At 38.1% G+C, this 18,230-nt stretch overlaps 1 protein-coding gene across 1 annotated transcript; it reads right to left on the bottom strand.

Annotated features, from left to right (window-relative positions):
- Positions 1 to 1,013: 1,013 nt before the first annotated feature.
- LOC119729676 (alkyldihydroxyacetonephosphate synthase, peroxisomal-like) lies at positions 1,014 to 17,974 on the bottom strand. The gene is made up of 22 exons (XM_038202349.1): positions 17,443 to 17,974; positions 16,193 to 16,275; positions 15,263 to 15,352; positions 14,640 to 14,727; positions 10,526 to 10,646; positions 10,266 to 10,340; positions 9,511 to 9,582; positions 9,280 to 9,359; positions 8,593 to 8,673; positions 7,788 to 7,913; positions 7,503 to 7,556; positions 7,143 to 7,325; positions 6,784 to 6,835; positions 6,389 to 6,465; positions 6,074 to 6,136; positions 5,698 to 5,747; positions 5,062 to 5,131; positions 4,674 to 4,735; positions 4,440 to 4,529; positions 3,994 to 4,093; positions 3,326 to 3,383; positions 1,014 to 2,733 (listed from the first exon to the last, which is right to left on the bottom strand). Exons 1-22 carry the CDS (start codon positions 17,599 to 17,601, stop codon positions 2,612 to 2,614), a joined length of 1,956 nt encoding a protein of 651 aa, XP_038058277.1. The 5' UTR covers positions 17,602 to 17,974; the 3' UTR covers positions 1,014 to 2,611.
- Positions 17,975 to 18,230: the final 256 nt, after the last annotated feature.

Below are 18,230 nucleotides of genomic sequence, written 5' to 3' on the forward strand. Positions count from 1 at the left end.
ATTCTTTCTTTCCGTTGGTTAGCAATTAGTGAATCTGTTGAAATTGTTTTTTAAGCCAAAAAAAAAATGAGATTTTTTTTTTGCATGTAACGGCTGGGGCGAAGTGGGGATGGGGCGAAGTGGGGATGGGGCGAAGTGGGGATGGGGCGAAGTGGGAATGGGGCGAAGTGGGGATGGGGCGAAGTGGGGATGGGGCGATGTGGGAATGGGGCGAAGTGGGGATGGGGCGAAGTGGTTAGGGGCGACGTGACATGGGGCGACGTGGAAATGGGGCGAAGTGTCCGACATTCGGCACGCCAGTAGCCTACTATATCGCGGTAGGCACCACCAAAATGACCTTGACCCGCCTTACAGTAATAATCCCAGTATAAAAGGCCTTTATGATGATGAGCGAACAAAGGGCATTTATGATGATGAGCGGACTGTAAGACATTTGCCAATAAGACATTTTCAGGCGTGGATATCATATACTGGATAGTAAAAACTGATTGGTCGTTGAAGTTATTCTGTGAACCGCGTTCTCATCGCGGATTGGCTGATGGCTTATGCAAATATGATGTAGAAAAATTAAACCAATGAGAGGAAGACGCCATAAGTTTTGTCAGACGACCGTGCACAAGGCGTTTTTAACAAGGAACAACAAACCTCGGGCTTGGACATTTTCCTTTAAATCTTATCATTTGAAGTCAAAGTTCAACTTGTGAATTTCGTAAAGGTTAGCTTCTCCGCCCGCCAACTCAAATTGTTGTGATGGCGTTGAACTTAATCCCACATGCTTGTTTAGTGTGCACATTTGGCGTACAAATTAGAGCAGTACTAGTGAGCAGTACAGTCATGGAGGAACCGAAGTATAAAGTTTTCTGAATTCCCGTATTAAGGTAAGTCTGACAACCTAATTTTTCCAAAATTATCCTAAAACGCTTGAAGAAAATGTAAAAACAAAATAGTCTCAGGATGGAGGAATAATGTTCTGTTCTGGCGGTGTCAAGCTGGAATTGTATAAAGGCAAAAAGGATATTTGGAGGGAATGTTTTATTAGTTTTATAAAACTGCACATAAACACGGTTTCAGTTGCTTTTGAGAAATCATTTACACTGCAACAATATGTCTCCCACAATTACAAAATAATGCCAATTTTTACTTTAATTATTATATTAGACTCTGGGTTTTCAGGCACAAAATATGAGCCTTCAAAAACTTCTGCACCAAAAGTTAGGGGGGAAAATCGAATTTTTTTAAAACTAATACTAGTGTACATCTGTGATATATCATCATAACGCTCCAGACACAGATGAACAAAAAGTAATTATATTTTATAATGTAAACATAGATTTATTTATAATTTATAATTTATGAAACATAAATTGTGAGTTATTTGTTGGGGTAAGAAGGCTCAAATAAGTTCCTGTTTTTTTGCCGTTCCTCAGATTTTATCATTTTAAGAAATACACGCATCTTGTTTGATGGTTGCCTCAATGGACAGTAAAATCTTATGGTGGTCACATGAATCATTAATTCACCATCATTCTAAACTTAAACACTACATTTCTCCATTACCGAGATGCAAGACATAAGACATATAAAGCACCAAAAAAGTCACTGCTTTCAAAATTTTAAATTACTTGAACAGCATGGGGATGTTAAGACAACTTGCTGCAGTATAAAAAATAATAGGTGGGAAGCATTCTAAAATTATTTTTTTCCTGATATTAATCACTAGCAATAATGGTGTCAGCTGTTCTCATATTTTTCATGAGAACCAAGTAAAAATACACACTATTTTATTAATAGATTGTGTTTTATATATCCAAGCAGTAAATACATAATTCCTTTGGAATGACATTATTTAACTAAAACTCAAGTCTTGATTTTTAAATCAAGAAAAATATTATCTCAAATTTTCAACTGACAAGCTTGTTGAGTGTACAGCTTCTAATGACATGAGGATATTTAAAACTTTCTAAAAACAAAACATCAGCAGATCTTAGGACAGTAAAACATTACTCATAAGAATTGGACAAAGTGCTGTCAAAAAAAGTTACTATCTCTTTTTTAATGAAGTTGCAATTTCTAGGCTTATGCCTCTGACAACATTACCACTGGTGCACAGCGTCTTTGCACTGAGCATATTATTGTCACCGTGTGTGATCTTTATTTTTGGGACTAATTGTGCACAGATTCCAAATTTACATGTAACAAAACACGGCCAAAGTAATGAGCATTAACACTACACACATTTACATGTACATTTGTAAATCCTAAGAACTGAGTTTTGGAGATTGGTGTTTTTTGCTAAACATTACAAGTTGACACACATACCCAAAGACTAGCAATGAAGTTTATAAAATTCAAGTTGGCATCAACACAGCAGATTTTCAAAAAATTGTGATGCATGCTGTTGTACATGTGTAGAAGAAGATGCACATATCATCAATCGAAAAATGTAATGACAGCCCCTTGAATTTACTTTCCAGATTATAATTGCATAAAAGTTGTTTTCTTTGCCCCTCAGAACCTAATATTCGTCATTGAGAACTGTCAATGCAGTTGTGTTCAGCTGCGGTTAGATCAGTTGCGACGTAAATTAAAAAAAAAAAAATTAATCTGTGCCTCAGATCAAGCAGTTGTTTCCAAAGATATTCTGGGGGTCGAGATGTTTCTTGATGGCACGTAATGTTTCCACTCCGGGCGCCGATATGGCCTTTGTCATCCACTGTTTGCGCAACTTTCCGACTGAAAGGAAACGAAAATTCAGGAATCATAAAAGTGTGAATCAAGTTGGCTGTCAGGTTGGACAGTTGTACTAGGCCTGTGCATTTATCTATAACTTAGTATTCGATTATTCCAACTTCAACTCGATCAAATATTCGAATATCCCATTTTGAAATGCATTGATCAAGTTAAGCATACACCAGCCTTAACTAGCCAACGATCAGGATATGCGTGTGCCAGTGCTTGTCAAAAATTGACAAAGAGCTTGAAAATATAACCAACCGAATTTAAAAGAAAAGAAATTTGAGCTAATTTTCCTCAGAGAAACTCTCAAATCGTGCGCGAAAGTGGATTTTAACAAAAGTGTGGCATTTGACAAACAGTAAAACCACACAACTTGTACGATTAAAATAACATCGTAGACGCTTTTCATCATGTTCTTGAGACCGCTTACAATTTTTGGATTTGACTTTTTTTTAAATGCTCTTCAGAGATTAAGCACCACACTTTTAACAAACCCTTGGTTTGTAACCAGACAGCAGGAAATTTAATTTAAAAAAGTTTGGAAATTCAGTCACTTTGGAATTGAAAATAAGAAGTCAGTCTGTCTTACCTCCATGGTGGTGGGACAGACTGCCTCCAATACCCAAGATCTCATCTCTTGCTGCAGCCTAAAACGGAGGAAAGTTTACATCAATCATCAGATGCTCCATATAAGGTACTAGAACAAAACTTCAATCCAAATCCCAAGTAAAATCATTTCAAAGAAACTTTTCATCTCCCAGTATTTAAAATTTTCGTCTCCTCTTTTATTTCAAACTTCCTTTTTGTTGTTGTTATTTCTGCTCCATTGCAAGTATTTTTATGATGCATGGTTATATCATTATTCACCTGGTATAAATAATATCCTTCTGTAGTCTGCAGATCCGCAACACATTGTTTTTGTCTTTCCAAAGTCTACTTCTATGATGTCAAATCTGTTTAGCTTTTGATCTATATTTGTTGTTTGCCTCTGTTTTAAGTATGTTTTCCAAAGTTTTATGGTTTTATTTTTATACCCATGCCAAAGGCATGCCATTTAGCTTTGATTCTAAACAATCCAGCATCTGTCAAAATTCCTTTAGGGAGTTTTCATCTAATATAAAAGTTGTTATTTGAGTGAATATGATTGTTTGAAGGGCAAAACTCTTGATAGTTTTATGAAGAAAACTCTGAAAAGAATCAATAAAAAGGTTTTGAGTTCCAGTTTAAGTTCAAAAAGCTTATCGGAATGAAACTGACCTCAATATCTTCATAGACCTCAATGGGGTTCGTAAGGCCACGGTACATGTAAGCGAAGTAGAAATACACACAGGCACCTGAATCATACGTCTGGGTGACTCTGCAAAACAAAAAATACCACAATGCAAATTAATGGGTATTTAAAGACGTTTTCAGTGTTGTGCGTACTTTCATGAAAAAAAAATAAACAGCTTTTGGGTACATGTAGTTGTTGGGTAGATGGTTTGCTTTTCATTTTCATTATTACTCTAGGAGGTTTCTGCATTAAGGATTGCATCACAGATGTTATCAGATGTAACTGGTTGGGACAGAAAAAAGTGGACCCCAATTTATAGAATGACCCACTGCACTCGGCACAACCGGTAATGCGTTCATGAGTCCCTCTGGGTCTCCCCAAATTCTCTCTTTGTAAACCATAGAGGGGGTACTTGCACAACGACACATACCTGCATGTTGCCAAGGGGCGGTACTGTATGCCATGTCGCTTGCATTCACTGTACAGCCTTTCTTTCACATTGCGGCACAGATCAATAACACTGTAATTAAAAGAAAATGATTATAAACTAGAGTCTTTGACTCTATTTGCATAATGGAAAAACACAACTTTATTTACTACACTGAATTATGCATTCAAATTATTGCAGACTATTGTACAATTTATGGACAGACTCAAAACTCACCGATCCCAAGGCACAGTTGTTTCAAAGGACTCTGCGATGATGTAACAATCCAAGCCCAGATCCTGCAAGAGAAATCAATGTAAAAAAATTTAATAAAATTGATGGGGAAAACTTGTCAGAAGAGTGCTAGAACCCTTGGGCTGTTCCCAAAATCCTGGCATTATTCTGACTCTGGCTCCAGCTCTATTGCCAAACTACAGGCATGAAGCTGAAGATAGAGTCAAAGCCATGTTTTGAGAAATGGTCACAGTTTTTACAAGGTACCCTGCTGAATCCACCGTAATCAACATACATGTATATAACTGAAAGTGTATAACATATATCTTTAACTGAGCCTTTTGAGTCTAGCTGGATTAGGTAAGCCTTGTCTGTTTTTTTTATTACTCACTCTGAGATAAGCGATGGCAAACGTCAGATTGTACCCTCTCTGGCCATTGTCTTCGCCTCCCGCCAGACCCCTGTTATTACCAATCAATAATCAATCAACAATTGATCAATAAGTGATAATTAATTGATTATAAATTGATTGATTAATCCACAGTTTCTTTCGTACAACAAATACTTAAATGGTACATGTCTACACTGCAAGAGATATCCCTGGTGTGGGATTTGAAGTTTGTGCACTGGAACACCATATGCTCAAAAAAGAGTTCATAAAAATGGGTGGAAAAGGTCAGTGGCTGAACTGGGGCACAACTTGCAGGGGGACACTTTTTTAAGGGACCTTATTTTCTGGAGGGACACTGATTGATCAAAACCTCAAGGGTTTTGAATGATTAAAACGTCATTTTTGCCTTCCCCAAACCCTGAGAGAGGTGATATGTGTTTCCCCATGCCCTCCCCTTGCCAATGGAAAAACGTTCACTCAATGACCAACAAATATCAACATGATTAAGAAGAAATAAAAATGAATCGAAATGGTAAATGAATTATTTCCTGTATTGATACCAAAAAAATTACACAAAATAAACAAATCATATTTGTAGAAAATTAGTTCATGTTTGGCTATGAGAATCTCACTTACCCAAAGTCTGAGGCAATTGTATAGACCTTCTTCTCCTGGGCTGCTACATCCTGAAATAGAAAAAAAATGACGATGACAACCAAACAATAACATAAATCATTCCAAAGATTACCGTTCTCTCTCTTTTTCTTTAAGTGAGTTTTCCTGAAAAGTAAAACCAGACCAAAAAGCATTTTTCTTTTGACAAAGGAAACCAACAAACTGTCTCAAATTGGCAAATGAAGATTAGGAATAATGAAGATTGACTCTAGAGTAGATTAATATCAGCTGCATGGATTTCCTAAGTTTTGAAACTACTTCGATTGAGGATAGATTCCATAAATGTCACGGGTATCATTTTTCTATTTAGACAGTTCTTTTCCTTTTATTACCATACCTCTTTATTGCCTTCAAAGAGAAGTGTGGCTACCACCATCAGATTGGGATCAAACCTTTTCAGCTGTGGGACACAAATGGAAAAAAATTCAGCTTGTAAAACAAGGTTTCTTTAATAATTTTGATATTTGAAAGAAATGTTTACCTCAACAAAAAAATATGATTCCAACTACCTCCATGTACAAATGCAATCCACTATTAAACACACTAAGAAACAATTAAAGCAAAACCTTCATTGTTAAAACTTTCCAAATAAACTTTTGAAAATCCTTTTCATTATGAATATTCTAGTCACCGTTAACTCACTACTGATTACCTTGGTAACATAGACTTTCTTCAAGCTGTCCATCAGTGACGTCCACATTGATGATGCAGGTCCCTTCAGAGCTTGTCCTAAGTTTTTTATTGATCCAAAAACGGTCGTTTTAATAAAAAATAATTGCATTTGTGCCCTCGCTATAAAATTCTACAATGAACATTGCTATCTCAATTTTGTGGACATATCCCAATGTATGCAAAATTTACATGGGATACATCAAAAGGCCTCTCGTATTTAGAAAGTAAAAGATAACAGATACATGTACGTTGATGGAGGATATCTCCAATTGTTTGGTCACCCAGCAAGAAGCTTTCTCGGGAAAAAGTCAAATGCAAAGATCTTAGTTGTGAAATGTTTGAAAGAGAGATGGGAATTAAGAAACATGGACTCACCAAACTTGAACTGTTCATTGTCCATGAGCCTTATGGAAGCTGGGGCACAACGCTGTGGATCACCGAAAAAATAAACAAGGTGAGAAAGGTGATGCAAATTAGGCATGATATTGTAGAAAACAATCAATCACTTGGAAAAATATTAAGACACAGGAGTTACTCATTCAGATGTTAAAATTCAGAATTTTAAAATGTATATTCAGGCAGACAAAGGAAGGCTGACCCTCAGCAGAATTGCACTACTTTACAAGGAATGCAAGCTCACTACTTTAATCAATCCCATTTTCCCCATCAATTTCCGAAGAGTGTTAATTCTTCACAAAAACAATTCTACAAATAATTTGTCCAGACTTGTGTACCTGTTTAGCGACTTCTCTCATAAAGTCAACACCTTGATGGAATGCCGGGAAAACAACTGAACCGTATCGTCGCACCGGCGGGAGGGGACGCACCCTCAGCGTGACCTCTGTCACGACCCCGAGCGTGCCCTCTGACCCCAGGATGACGTGGTGGATGTCCGGGCCAGTGGACATCCTCGGAACCTACATGTGCATGTATATAAGTGCAGCTAAGTCAGCGAAGAATTTGTTAAGAGATAAACGTCAAAACAGTTCCTGTGTCGGCCATCTTTTGAAAATGTGACAGTCCCATACGGACAGATCGTGACATTAGATACAAAATTCTGTACTAAAACAAAATAATAAGAAGGGAATTCTTACCTGACAATTCTTTTCAAGCACGCCTCTTGGTGTGACCATTTTAACATGCACCAGCTGGGTAAAAAAAAATCAAAATTATTAGTATCAGCAAATCTAAACAAAGATCAGCCAATTGACTGAGCATTGGAAATCGCCAACATTTCTTGATTTCTTGTAAATGACAGCAAGCCACACTGAATAATGTCACGATCTTTCATCCAAGTAAGCTTTTTGATAATAATTCGGTATGTCGCTTTTATTATATAAATGCGAATGATCCTATAATCTTTTAAGCTTTGGCCTCACCAGATCCTCAATGTTGCCGTACACGTTTTTCTTCATGCCAGAAGCTCGCGTCGCTACCCAGCCACCCAGAGAGCTAAACTCCATCGAGTCTGGCTCGTGGCCTGTGCACAGGCCATAATTGCCAAGCTGTTCAAATGTGAAGAAAATGTCCATGAGATTAAATGAACTTCTTCAGTTCAAGAAAACAGCAAGTTAGTATATCAACCATCCATTCAATAAACTATTAAACCAAGTTATTAATAATCAATGAATCAATTATTTCAATAATTAATTTCATAAATCTCTCACTCTCTGAGTGGTCCCTGTTAGTTAGGTTTGCAGCATTGCCAATGTTGCTAGCACCATGACTTTGGCTACATGGCATATCCGGGTGTATGGCTTCTAACTAGCGCCCCTTGAACAAAGACGTTGATAAACTGGGGAACCGTCAACATAGGGCTGGATAGCTCAGTTGGTAAAGCACCTGAAGAGCAATCCGGAGGTTGCAGGCTCAAATACCACTCCAGTCAATTTATTTTCATGCTCAACTTTTAAAAATTATTTTAATCGACCTAGTCAGTTTCTCATTGTGGTTTATTTTTAAAAACTAATTTAGAAAATAAATAGTCAACAATAAGCTTAACAACGTAAATAAACAACAAAAGGTGCAGCGGGTGTCCCAAAGGATAAGCTGTTGTGAGTTGGGAGCACACGTCCTCTAACCACGCTAACATTTTCCCTCCCCCTTTCCGGAAAATGAAGACCCTATAGCTGCCCCCTTCCACAAAGGACTCTTGTCAGGCCACTGTCAGTCTACATTACCTACCTCTCTTTCCAGATCCAGTCCCATAATTCCAGCCTCTATGTGAGCCGTCAGGTTCTTTTCATCCACCCACAAGATACGATTCTGAAATTTAAAAGACAAGTATGGCAAGGGATAAATTTAAAGATGATGGAAGATTGTCTTGCAAGAATGTACACAGCAATTTTCAGAAAGTAATATTCATTCCCTACTGCTGTAGAACAATGCTGAATGCTCAGTGCTTTCCAGAAGCCTGTGAGAAAAGACTGTGCAGTTGCACTGACAGGATTCGAACCCTTGACCACCTGCTTTAAAAAGGCATTGTCTTGACCGCTTTGCCATTATGCTGCATTCCGACCATATCTTGTTTCAGATGTTCATGTCTGGATCCAATTCCATATAGCACAGTTGCTAGGCAGTTAACCAGCAAAAATGTCACGTGGTGACCCGCCTAGCAAGTAAACCTACAATAAAATCTTTTCTCCATGAAATTACGCCCTGGGTTTCACCTCAGTGCACACACGCACTTCACTGGACGTGTCTGACAAATCATGTTCACAAGTGAAATCGAGGTGTAAATTTTACTTATTTAGAACAAGACTCTCAAGTAAACATATCGGCAACCTCTGTGAACATGAGAAATGTGACACAATTGGAAGGCAACATTCAAATCAAAGCTTAACAAGGTTGCTACTAAAACATTTCGCTCACCATTTGTGACATATCCAGTGAAATGATCATTCGCTTCTCCTCAACCGGGCACTGTAATGATTTGGTCACACTGGTTCCACCTTTATAAAAATAAGGAGGTTCTTAGAAACACGTCTTTTGTAAAAATCCTTCAAAACAACAATAAAGTAAGAAAGTGAAGAGAATGAGTGAAATCAATGCCAGCGAAAGCTTTCCAGATTCAGTCGTCTCTCTCAGGAACCCTAAACTCACCTCCAAATGGGATGATACACACGTCATGTTTGCAGGCCAACTCTATGATCTTACAAACCACGTCATGAGATGCTGCAAACAAAATGGGGAAAAAAGGAAAAATCTGTCAAACATAAACATACGAAACAGTGGAATATTGTCAATGCTCCATCAAAGACATGGCCAAAACAGGCCACGTATTAATCTCTTGTCTTGAGCTATTAGGCCTATCTACGTCTTATTCCATTTCAACAACATGGGAACTATCCATAGCTCTGGAGGATTGCTTTTGACAAGACTAAACGGCTTAACATCAAAACAAGGTACACAATTTAAATTGTAAAACTTACTAAAAGCTGAAAGTTTAAAATGTTTTAAAAACTGTGTATTTTTTTTTCTTCAAATTATCCTACCTGGCACGACTTGAATTCTGAATGTACAAATGTATGCATTGTTAAAAATATTTGCATGAAGCAATAATAAGTTAGATTTATTGTGCTGTCTACAACTCCGGTGATACTGTACTCATTTGCTTGAGTGGTGATGAGAATTTCCACCAATTCTGTCTCAAGTTTATTTGTAATTGATCTTTGGGGGAAATTGCTTTCACTTATGATACAATAAAACCATCCTCTCTCGATCTGAAGACAGAACATTCTTTGGACTAATCTCCATATGCCCCAGTGATCACCTTGAGTATGGCTAGTTTAAAGAGAACACTTTTAAAAGTCTGTGTGCTAACACAAAATGAAAGAAACAAGCTTGTATGAACTTACTCGGCCACAAAACAATATCAGGAATGCGTTCAAAGGTGCCCTCACGAAGCGTGAACATTTCGTCTAACGTATGACCTGGAAAGAAATTCGCTAAAGATGGTTAAGACGGTAACCTAATCAGCACAGAAAGAAAGAAACCTCAATGTGAACTTTCAAAAACATGTTGGCCATATAAAGGAGACTTGCGCCAAAAAAAAAGGAATGACAACAGTTGAACTTGACAGGAAAAACTTGATTGGTGAGATTTCGGAAGTAATTACCATGAGCACGGAACAGTCTGTCTTGGGGGTCAAAAGAGAATGAGATTCCCTCTTTCTGGACATCCTCCAAGAAGCCCTCGTTGCGTGTGACACTTGGCAACTTCTCTGACCTAATCTCATCCTGTAAATTAAACATGGGAAAAATGTCATACTTACCAAAGATTGAGAAACAACTTGAGGCCCTGACCATATTTAATGGAGCGCCCAATGTTACAAACTTTAGAACCAGTCAAAGGTAACAACATTTTGCCTGGTAACCTGCATATGCTGGTAACCTGTGCTGTCCAATACATACGTGAAAAAAAGTTTATTACAGGGGTGTGCATCGGAACCGGGTACCAGAGTACCCAACCGTTGATGTCAGGAACTGGTTCCAGATTATAAATGTAGGATCGAGTATCCATAACCAACTTTACAAATTACTTAGTTACTTTTTCAGACAATGAAAAAGGAAGCTTTGAGTGCCATTTGTGGGAATTTTTTTAATGAAAACCAGGCTACATTGAAAATCGTAACAGATTTCACGTTTATGTGCATTTTAACGTGCAACAGACGACGCTCGCGAAAGTTGCAGTTTACACCGTAAAGCTATAAAGCCCTTGAGACAACTTCTAGGATTTAAATTTTGGGGTTGGGTTTCTTTTAAGTGTACCTGCGTTTTACTTCAATAGGGTACCCTGGTCCCGTACAAACGGAAAATGCACACCACTAGTTTATTATGCATAAAGACAGAGCCCAAAGCAGAATAGAAAGAGCCATTTCATTATTTTACCCTAATTCCTAATCATTCTCTAATAGAATACACATATCATTAAAATTGAGTTTAGGGTAATTCGCATTTTACGTTTCACGTTTAGCAATCAAACCTATGCATAATTTCTATTCAATAAACCTGTAGGATTTTAAAGGGAATATACAACATTTGCAAACATCGAAAAATAAAACTACCAAGTTTTTGCGAAATACCTTAATAGGATGTTGGTAAATGACAGTCTAAAGCATCCTGTAAAATTATGGCACCTGGTATACTGTCATTTTCAAGATAAGTGGTATTTTTGTATCAATTTCCAACGCTGATCGGCCGATCAGCGTTGGAAACAACTGGCTTTTTTTTCAAATACTGGCCCCAATTGGCCATTGCACTTGTTTGCAATCGATTACAAACTTATGAACGGGTACGAGCCAGCTAGACTGGTTCCCTGACCTTACAATTCCCCAATGTATGTAAACTGCTCTGTTTCTTCTCAGTATGGAGTCGGGGAACCAGACTACAGGAAAATGATCGTTTTTCTTGATTTTTATAGCATTTTCGAACCCAAAACCTCCAAAAAGTCAGTGTAACTATATTTGCTTTATATATCCAACCCCCCAATTCTATCCATTTCTGAAAATTACAGCAAAAGCAAATGATGTATATTCCCTTTAAGGATTTGTCCTTCTGAAAGACTGTGCTTGACAAAATAATTTCTTTTGTAGCAGTCGGCTTTATTAGAAGAAAAAAAATTTCTCAGCCATTTGCTTGGTGACTTTTAAGTGATTTGAAAATGTTCCTTTGTCCCATAAAAAAATTATTTCTTGAACAATAATCTGCATTGTTATAGCGTGTGCTTAGATACAGTGATGTAATTTTTTATAAATGACACAGTAAGTTACAACAAAATGTATATTTTTGAGTTATTCGCACGATATAACAAAAAAATTGTTGTCTGCTGTAATGTGGGATATGCCGTTTGTAAGCCCCTAGGTGCGCATAGCACCCAAGGCGAATGCGCCCCTCAGGTGTTAAAAACGTCATATCCCACACATCACAGCAGTCAACAATTGTTAATTATCGTAAGTGCAATTTACAATTTGATGAAAAGTTTGGGGTTTTCAACACAGCAAGACCACATCTCTATGAAACGTTATGAAACTAACATGTGTACCGGTAATCTGACAAAGTGACACAGAAAAATTGACCTGACATTGATCAAACTGGATAAGACTGAATAAAACCAGATTAAGCTAGATTAGTGCTATCTGGTATGTCACACCATTGTCTGTGTTCAGATATGTAATTGTGCAATATGCAGACAAACAAAAGTGTGATTGTGTAACTCTGAATTACAAAATTACGTTGTGATTTTTAAAGTCTACAGGCTAATATTTTTGCTGTCTTCAGTAAAATCAGGATCTGTTATAACGGAGTAACAAATGATTCCTGTAACAGATGAATCGCAGCACGTGATCACCATATACTCACAAGGCCCCTTCAATGGAGAAACCATTGTGCATGCTATTGTACAAAGCCACTGCCCTATGACAGATTATCTGAACAAAAAGCAGCGAGAACAATGCTTATGCCAGTGTGGGGGGGCCTCTGTAATAGAAATTATAGCGTGCCAAGATTGGGCTTTGAAAATATGTAGTTGGAAAGTAGAAAAAGGTTTCAAAGGATCGACTTCAAATGCAATTATCTCGTGATGAACTTTTGTAAGATATAGTGGGTTTTGTCAGTCATGAGAACATGGACGATGTATGTGACATTACTCAGTACAGTCGAGTCTCGTTAACACAGACTCGTCCGAACCTGGACAAATTGTTTGTTGTATCAGAATTTTGTATTAAGAGGAACATCAGTCCCATTCATTGTGCACATAAATGCAAAGTCGGGACCAAGGCTTTATGTTTGTTATAACCAGAATTTGTATTAACAGAGTTTGTACTAACGAGAGTCGACTGTACACGCCACGTACGAGATTGTGAAAAAAATACCTGAATAATTTATCAAATTACAATGTACATTACAGTTTTAATACTTTTTCTGAGAAGCAAGTTAACACACTTCCACCTTGGGTGAACAAAATAATTATTTCCTTTCTTTCGTAACTGCCAAAGAGTTTATCAACCCCAGATAGAAGCAACAGACCTTATTCAATGAAAGATTCTTATCTGCCATACCAGGGACAATATCAGGGACTATGTGTCCTCAGAAACCTTTATACATGTAGGCTAGCCTTGTATTGTCAAAGCCCAAAGCCATTGTCCACATTGCATATAACTGCTGACAGCTATGTTTACTAAGCTAATGATAATCTGATAAACAAAAGTACCTTTGAGTTGAGTGATGAAAAGTACAACCTTTGCTCATTGGACTGTTGGGTCCAATGGCTTACTAGCATGGTATTTTTCAGTACTACAGATTGTTAAATTTATTTTAAAAAATATGGGAGTAGCATGAGAAAAAAATGGGGAAAAAAAGCAAAAAGCATTGCCTGACTAAGGACAAGCTCACAAATTAAAGTTGTTTGTGTTAGTTTTTTTTTTTTTAAAGTGAGGCAAAAGTTCAAGTTTAGAACCAACGATAAATGAGTCAATACAGAAACAACACTGCCATCAGCCCACTTGCAGATTTTGCATTCACAGTGCTGTTGGTGCAGTCGTGCATTGAGTTTGTTTGTGCTGGTCCTAGAGGGGCCGTCCCAGTAGAGAGTGTCAGTTGCCGACTGACTGACTGACCGACAGACCCAGTGACCCACTGACCGTCACTAGTGACTTTAGCCTGGTTATTGGCTGGTGAAAAGAGCTAGCAGTGCGGCTATCGTATAAATCCAGCTCATTATGTGTACAGCAGAAGACTTCCAGTAAACTGCCATTCTGAATCAATTGAATATAATTGTGTGCACTCGGGGACCAGCTTTATTAGGCTTGCATTGTCTTATTAACCAGATTCTTGAAAATTGTAAGGCTTTCTGGCAAAATAAGACAGAACTGGGCAGAGGTCAAAATGAGGGTTTGCAGGTATTAGGAAAGAGAATACAATTCTCCTTACAATACTGTTTGTTGCACTTCAATCAGACATTCCATTGACAAGTTATGGCTGTTTCAAGTTCGCTTTTACTGACATGTCGGAAAAGTAAAATATGTACTGAGAAAAAGAACTTTAAACTTTCAAGTTTTGTAGTCGTAAAAATTACAAATATCAATAAATCTGAAAATAAAAACAAAAATCACCCCAATTTTAATTTTTTTTTTCATTTTTCTCTTCTCAGTAGGGCCTTTGCTCGTCTCATTTTGCCAGACCACCTCACAATTAACAAACAGCACGCTATGTGTACGAAAAATGTACAAGTACCTGTGACTGACTTCTGTTGTCCGGACTGAACCCTTCTATTGAGTCAATCCAGGCCTTGAAGTGAGGCAATTCCCCTGCGATGTTGTACCTAAGAATAAGAAAGTAAGAAAGGCATTGTTGTTTTAGGAGACAGTCACAAAGCTCATGAGAATATTTTTAAGGTAGGCATATAAAATGGGAAAATAGCTGTTGAAGGCTAGAAATTTCAATTTGTTTATAGATTATTCCAACAACAACAATTTTCTGCTTTGGCAACAGGCTCGAGTAAGTCACGTTCAGGTAGTAGTACGCATCCTTTCATCCACTCCAGACTCTTTCCACCTTCCACCAAAAAATGGTGTGGCATGCGCGCGGACATGGTGCCACCTCTCTGGCGAATTCCAGTATACAATGGGCTTTTTTTACAAAGCAACAGCAGAATATTTCTTTGTCCAGCCAAACAAATCGGAATAATTTCCATTTTTGAAATTACAATTTCCTAAAAAAACAATAACTTTTTTTGGTGTGAGATATGTGGGGCTTTTTTTTGGGGGGGGGGGGTAGTCGGGGGAACGAAGTTGAATTTTAAAGCATTAACCAAATTATAAATTAGGGTAAAGAGTGCGGACTGAGAGATCACTTACCTACTTCCACTGAATGAGAATTCATTGTTGTCGCCTATGACAAATCTGGAGTCTTTGTAGCCCCAACCATTCCATTTCAATGCCTCCTGCCTGACAAATTTAACATCACATATAAATAAAGTTCAATATACACAAGAAGTTGTAGTAGCTATTTCCTGAATAACTTTTAAAAGGACATTTTGTTTTAGAAACTTCATGAATCCTTGAAATCTCCAACATTGCAGTCTGAGACTTAGGGCACATTCTCTCAATCTTTAACAAGGCTACCTCATTTCTCCTCCACTGATGGATTTGAGATATCTGTGAAGGTGGAGCTGCTAAGCACAACAATTCGCTTAGCACAAAAAGAGTCTGGCTTATAATAGCAGGTTACAGCCAAAACTCCATGTGATTTTCATGCTTAGCAAACAATATTAGCTGAATACCAATCACAAGCACTATCCATCATAATACATGGAAATTTGGTTGGTACATGTAATCATGTTTTTGCCAAGGAAGACTTTTCATGCCAAGCAAATGTTTGTGTTTAGCAGCGCCATGAAATTGCCCCTGGCTCATGGGTTATGCTTATGATGCACACCATACAGAGATGCACACCATGAACTCACCGAGGTCAAATCTCGCATGTTTACTGTGAGAAAACTGCTGTGCATACCCTCTATGGGCTCCGTGCACCAACAAAGAGGGCGCCCTTTTACCTTGCAACGATGTCCCATGGGTGGGACATTTAGCTGGTTGACGCGCACCGTTCCTTGTGTGTGACGCACGTACACCAGGGGATTTGTACTATGAACACGCAGTGGTACGTACGGCCGCGGGTCGCGGCAAAATTGCAGTCAAGCAAAGATGGCGTCGGTCGGTCACCCCCAACTGTACTTTCTTTGCCGGTGAGGGGGTACTTGTGAATGGAGCAGATTATGGTACACATACCTGATTTTGGGAACCCTGGGTGTTTTGTCAGTCTGTGCCGAGACAGCCGCACACTCTTGCAGGCAAATGGAGCTCTTTGTGTTCTAATAGATTGGACATTGAAGTAAAAGTAAACAAAACAAATGACAAATGTTAACTTTTTTCTGTCAATAAAGTGGGACTGCTGGGAATGGAGAGTGTCATAAAATGCTTCTTAAACAAAACACATTCATTCAGATGTAACTTTCGAATAGACTCCACTTTGTTGGGTTTGTTAAAACTCTGTTGAGACTCCGATGAGATATGAAAAATGCTCGGAAATAATGTTGCATCCTGACGCTACTTTTTTCATCATATATTATTATATATCATATATTTCATCATACATTATAGGGTTCCCAAAATCTGCTCGGTTTACTCCAACTGCAATGCAACAAGGAGTGTTGAGCAGTATTGATGCAGATGCAGATCTCAATAAAGGTCATTCCTTGCAAAAATGTTGAAAAGACATGAATCTGGGACTGAGAAACATTTCCAACCTAAGTCTTTGTACACAACCAAAGAAGTGGCATCTGGACACTACATTCTTTCTAAATGTTCTTTAAGTTTTGAAAACTCGTTTCTGAGCATTATATTTGTATAATGACCTTGTATTTTTCAATAGACCTTATTGTGCGTATGTAGCTTGAGTAACTCAAGCTGATATGCTCATCTGGAAGTCACACGTGAATTCCTGATGAGCATGTCAGCTGGAGTTACTCAAGCTAATGGCATGCATATGAAATGATACCATCAGCCCTATAGAGAAAGGCACAACATGACCTCACTGAGGTCAAATCTCGCATAAGTTTAATCAGTGTTAATGTGGAAAAATGGCTGTGCGTACCCTCTATGCCTTATCCGCATATTATAATAATAATGTACATGTAGCATCGAAAAGACAGAAAGATTCCCATATCTGGCCATCACCTGTCACCCTGTGCACAAACCCTATGGGACTGGTCTGAAAATGTCTCTAGTACTAGTAGTAGTAGTACTTCTTATTCCTCCATGGTCAGATGGTAGTACTGGTAGGCGCCTAGGCAATTATAGTAAAAACTTCAATAATTTTACTTTTTAGGGCATATTATCACTTTCTGATGGCTGATAGGTCACTTAAGGGAAAAATTAGTGTTGGCCAGATATGGCAATCTTTCCCCGTATGGATATTATAAACCTAAACCAACACTCACTGCCCCGCAAAAGCACCAGTGTAGTCCCGTTTTACCTACCGTCTCCTCGCCACATTTCACGGTACCAATCCCCTCGCCAACGCCGCTCGTGGAACAGAATTCGCGGCACACAAAGTCACCAGTTGAAGAGACACCATCGCCGCCGATGGCTGGCTTGAGATGTCCAAGAATTACCTTAGTGCGTTCGGTGGAAGCCATTGCACTAAAACGTCCAATTTGTAGGAGAATAAAATATTGAAAAACAGGAAAATACGGACCCACTTGTAACTGATCTCTAGTCTTGATTGACCTCGGACTTCGAGCAGACGCCGCGTTCGAGTTTTTACTAAATTTACTCAGTCCTTTGCTACTGTTTGTTAAAATTAACCGTGACAATATATTTCAAAACCTTAAAAATGTGTCGTTATGTGGACATGTAGTTTCAGATATGTCCAATTCAGCAAAGCTTGATGATTAAGTGTGTTAAAAGTATTTGATATTATCTGTAAATACTTTAGGAAGGCAATTTTGTAATTTATATTCAAACATTGCATAGATTGTGACAAGTTTAAATATCGAGACATCACGCCATTTCACTTCATTATCCAATGCACATGTGGCGAAAACGTACATAATGGCACAAGGTCGTGGAGGGCGCCCTATCGGTCGTGTAGCATTGATGTGCATTGTGTGTACCTTATGTAACTATTTAAAAAGTGTTATCGTGTGTGTGAAAAATGTAATAATTTCCCCGTGCTATTTTCGAGTTTCACCTCACATATAGATTTTTATTTTTGTTTCCAATTGCTATAATTATTCCTTGCAATATACATTGCACATGTAAAAGT

The sequence above is a fragment of the Patiria miniata genome, unplaced genomic scaffold, assembly GCF_015706575.1.
Source record: "Patiria miniata isolate m_02_andy unplaced genomic scaffold, ASM1570657v1 HiC_scaffold_21, whole genome shotgun sequence".
In the NCBI taxonomy this organism is placed as follows: domain Eukaryota; kingdom Metazoa; phylum Echinodermata; class Asteroidea; order Valvatida; family Asterinidae; genus Patiria; species Patiria miniata.